Source organism: Penaeus vannamei, chromosome 19 (genome assembly GCF_042767895.1).
Source record: "Penaeus vannamei isolate JL-2024 chromosome 19, ASM4276789v1, whole genome shotgun sequence".
Taxonomy (NCBI): Eukaryota; Metazoa; Arthropoda; class Malacostraca; order Decapoda; family Penaeidae; genus Penaeus; species Penaeus vannamei.
In genome coordinates, this window is record NC_091567.1 from 11,210,170 (window position 1) to 11,215,169 (window position 5,000).

The 5,000-nt window shown below is 34.3% G+C and overlaps 1 protein-coding gene across 3 annotated transcripts in view; it reads left to right on the plus strand.

Moving 5' to 3' along the window:
* LOC113799946 (uncharacterized) overlaps positions 1 to 5,000 on the plus strand; it is an 8,281-nt gene that overhangs the window by 2,646 nt on the left and 635 nt on the right. For all 3 annotated transcript variants that reach the window (XM_027350652.2, XM_070133860.1, XM_027350651.2), the window contains 2 exons: positions 1,502 to 1,659; positions 3,993 to 5,000. The exon at positions 3,993 to 5,000 is cut by the window's right edge and continues 635 nt beyond it. In XM_027350652.2, the coding sequence (XP_027206453.1) occupies positions 1,502 to 1,659; positions 3,993 to 5,000 (1,166 nt within the window). The remainder of the gene's footprint in view (positions 1 to 1,501; positions 1,660 to 3,992) is intronic.

Below are 5,000 nucleotides of genomic sequence, written 5' to 3' on the forward strand. Positions count from 1 at the left end.
CAGTTTATGATAATTCTTCTACCCTGACTGAGAATTCTTTGGGCTATGGTTAGTATAGAAGTCAGGAGGTAGATGTCGTCTTGGGGCATGCTATGCTGTAAACTGTCAATGGTTGCTCTAGAGTCTGTGTAAGTGACAATGTGTCCTGCCCTTAGGGACGCTTGTGTCAGGGCTTCCATGATCGCAACCGTTTCAGCTTGGAGAATTGAGGCATTGTCAGTGACCCTAATGGATGCTGTGGTATCCTTTGTTGCAAAGCCGGCGCCTGCAGTGTGGTTTATGGGATCCATGGAACCATCCATGTAGTAGGTTATGCTACCTGGAGGAGTTATTTGTGCAATGATCCTTTGTGCTTTGCCTTTAGGTTAGGCATGGAATATTGATCTTTTCTCATTGTAAGGTTTAGGATTGAGAATTCAATCATTTCTTTTGCCCACAGCGGGGGTTCTTTGTATTGTTTCATTTCAAGTGTATGTACATTTATTTCAAAGACTTTCATAAGTAATTAAAATTGAGTTGAGATATGAACAGAGAAGATTTATATAGATTTCTTTTTAAAGATGGGCAATTGATGTAATGGAATCATCTTGAAAATGGTTACATGAAAAAGTAGCTGTTTATATATGAATATTGTGCATGTTCATTAGACTAGGTATCTTTTGTTACCTAGAAAAAAAGAAGAAACTGCACTGTTGTGTAATTGTTATGTCAAGATTCTGACCCTGTCATGATAGGGTTAAAAAAAAAGAAAAAGAAAAAAATGAAAATGGCAGACCCTCCCTTTAACTTTTTTATGGCTCATTCTCATTCTTCATTAGTAATTGATTATACGTTACTTGATGGGATTTTTTTTTTTTCGTATTATACAAGGGAATAAAGCAAGACTGTAAACCCAAAGGCTAGTTTTAACAATTGAATTAAATGTTATGGCGAGTCAACTTCAGGCCTTTAATTGTTCATGATCAGGTGGGGTTGATTGCATGCCTGAAAGTCATATTGCAAATCTTGCAGAAGTGTTTTGAACAGGCAGTGACTTTGAGTTCCCAGTGTTGCATGCCTGCTTTTGTGATTGAGTAATGCTGTAAGTGGTTTTAATTTTTATATTACATATATATGTTATTAATAATTTCATGCTAGGAAGGCAAAAATACACGCCAGGTCTACCGGGATTTTAGTTTATTGATGATGCTTACACATAAATGGCTGGAATTTGTTACCCGCAGTCTTCTATATAGCCATCAATCTAATTTTTTGATGAATCTCATGACAGACATATTCTGATATGTAAAAGCATTCTCTAGACTTAAGAAATATGATTTTCCAATTGTGAAATATGAAAGTTCAGGCATTATTATTGGCTAAGGCTGAGGACTGGCTAGATATTTCCAGTCATTTGCGTTTAATGTAATCTAATTTCGTTTTATAATGAAAGGTGAAGATTAAAAGAGAGAGAAAAAATTGCTCATTGAAAGGAATGAAATTAACAAAACTTTATTTCCAGAAATTACGTCATCTAGGACTAAAGAGTAGGAATCTACCTCGCAAAATGGTGAATGAAATATTCATCAATTTAGAACTCCTACAGACTGTCGACTTATCCATGACCAATGTTGCTGATCAGACCCTGAGTGTGATTGGTGCTTATTCCAAACACATAAGGTAAGACTGTTAGTAATTTTAGCTAATTATGCTAGGATGGCATGGCATACTTGTTTGTGTACACATAGATGGCTTCACAAGTGCTTAGTCACTGTGGAGTCAATTGCTAGTCTTACCTAGCTCACCCTTTTGCCCTTTTTTTTAATTTGTGGAAAGATTCTTTTTTATTATTTAAGTAATATTATTCATAACATCATAATAATCAAAATAGTAACAGTCTCTGTGGAATAAGGAAATCAGGTGAGGTCATGTAGGGCCTACTAATTGATTTCTTTGTGTGTCGGCACTTATGGAGCCAAAACTAATGTGGGTTGAGAAGAAAGAAATTACAGAAGTTCTAATAATTTTGAAGGCTAGTATGATTAAGGGGATTGTCTGGGTTTTTTTCAGCGATTTTCGCCCATCTTGCCAAAATTGAGTTAAATGCATTTTCAAGGAGTTCCTAGGCCCCCGGTTCTCCCCTGAAAATTTCAAGACCCAACTGTTATTTTTTAGGTGGTAACAGCCATTTTCAATGGAATGGATAATAAAAAAAATGAGATTATTTTCTGAAAGCTTATTAAATTTCACATAAGATAAGACCAACCTTCGTTTTTTCAGAATAATTTTTTAAAACTGGCAAGTGTCCAAAAGATGATAATGAAGAAATTTTTCATACAAATAAATAAAATTGATATGTCATTCATATGGAGCATGTTTTTTTCATATATAGTTAGTTTGATCTATGAGCAAAACATTTTGAAAATGCAAACCTTCCCCCACCCCCTAATGGGGGGTAAGATTGCCAAATGATCTGGATCACCACCAAAATTTTATGGAATATCAATTAGGCTAAAACAAACCTAAGGTATAAGTGTTATTAAAATCTGTTCATAACTTTTTGAGTAAGAAAAAAAAATCCTGGATCGAAACCATGGTCTGCATCACCACCAAAGTGCAATAAGCGTCTAAGTTAGGTTAAAACACATATATTTTCAGTATCCCTTTTTTAAGGTGTCGAGATAGTGGGCTTCGGAAAATATTCACCCAAAAAAACCTAAGGTTGACTTCTAAAAAATGGCTTCTCCATATAGTAGAAGGATAGTTCTATTCAGATATGAAAGGCTGTATGTTTTTTTGGATTTTAGATAAATTTTTTAAAATGGTCCATTTCGTGCCCATAGACAAAAAATTACTACCACCTTGCTACACTATATGAAAGATTTTGAGAAACCATTCCGTGCTGGCAGTGTCCGGATTACTGCAGGTAGATGATAGACAATTATGGTTTAGGAAGATTATGCTTCTCCCTTTGATTTTTAATGCCATAAAGATTGTGAAAAGAGAAAAAAAATTTCAGTGACCGTTATTTCGGAAGTATACTTTTCAGTCACTTATTGTGGTTTTGAGAGACTCAGTAGCGTATGAGAAAAATGTATTAGTAAAACTGCAAACTTGAAAAGCAAATGGTTTTGCTCAAATTTTGTCAAATATTACCATCAGTTAATCTATTGATCATGAAATACCCCTGCCAGCCATAGGATTACACCCCAGGAATGGGCACGCCTCCTATTTATTCAGATGCCATTCTCTAAAATTCCAAAATTCCTAAATAATGTGTTGTAGATTCTGAAAGTGTCATTTAAAAAGTGTTCTTTGAGAAGAGAGTCAGATAGTAAATGATCAAATAACATTGTTTCCTATACATGCAGGTATACATATATATACATACATATATACATACATATATACATACATACATACATACATACATACATACATACATACATACATACATACATACATACATACATACATAATTTACATACATATATACATACATGTAAACATATATATATATATATATATATATATATATATATATATATATATATATATATATATATATATATATATATAATACATACAAACATGTAAACATACATATATAATGCATACATACATGATACATATATTCATTCATAACCTACAGACAAACATGCATTAATATATTTATGTACATACATTAGGTTATCTCTCTCTCTATATATATACCTATACATGTATTCATACACACATACATATTATATAAATACACAATGCACACATATATGCATACTTATGTGTAAGTGTGCTTACATACATAGGCCTATGAACATAGCTACTTACATACATACATACATACATACATACATACATACATACATACATACATACATACATACATACATACATACATACATACATACCATGTTGAATGGGACATTTATGTATATATACATACATACATATATGCATGCAATATTTCTTTGTGATTGAAGAGATTAAAAGGGCTTCTTTTTCTTTATTTTCAGAGTTCTTAACTTAGCAGACACAGATGTGACTGACATTGGTATATCAAGCTTATGCCACGACCTGAGGGTGTCTCAGAAAACACACATATCAAGATCTTTGCTGAAGATAGATCTATATGGAACAGTGGTAACTCCTAAAGGGATTCAGTGTGCCTTGATTAATATGCCCAATTTAAAGGAGATTGTGCATTCTACTGTGTTATTTTCAGTGTCCAAGCTAGTTGAAAGTAGACAGAGAATGGCTGAAGAAGCATCAGTCCTTGGTGGTGTCGTACCAGAGTTGGGGCCCCTGCAGCTACGAGCCCTGCAGAGTGATGAATTTGGCAGTGGAGTCTTTGGGGATTTTGCAGATGGAGAACACATTACCTCTGCCTTGAAGGTTTGTCCCTCAGTTCAGTATCTGTACCTTAGAGATATTAGTAATGTGAAGAGTAACACTTTCTTACCTATTTTAAATCTAGAGAATGTGATAGATCTAGTATTGACATTGACTGAGGAAGTTCATGTTGATTTCTATAAAGAAATTATGCCTCTTCTTCAACGCCATGGAGAGAGCTTACGACGTCTGCATTTACAGAATGTGCAAAAAATTAATGTAGAGGTTATAGGTCATTTGTGCCCAGAACTGCATACTCTGGAGCTTGATGGGAATAATACCTACTGCCATAGTAACCTTGTATCTAAAGAGTTCAAAAACAAAAAGGTCAAGCCAACTTTCAGTCACCTCAAGAGTGTCATCTTAAACCGTGTTCCAAATGACATTGTGGAATCTATAGAGTTCCAAATTCCAGCAGAGTGCCTGAGATTAACACTTGGATCCCCTCTGTTGGAAAAGGTTTCTGTGATGGGTCAGGATCTTCTCACCAATGAAATTCTTTTAGACGTCATGCATACAACAAAACTTCCTCATCTTGGTTTTCTTAGTTTTACACTCTGCAATAGCATAGACAGTGCACCAATTTGGACATTACTTCATCTGAACAACCCGCTTTCTGAGTTAAATCTTAT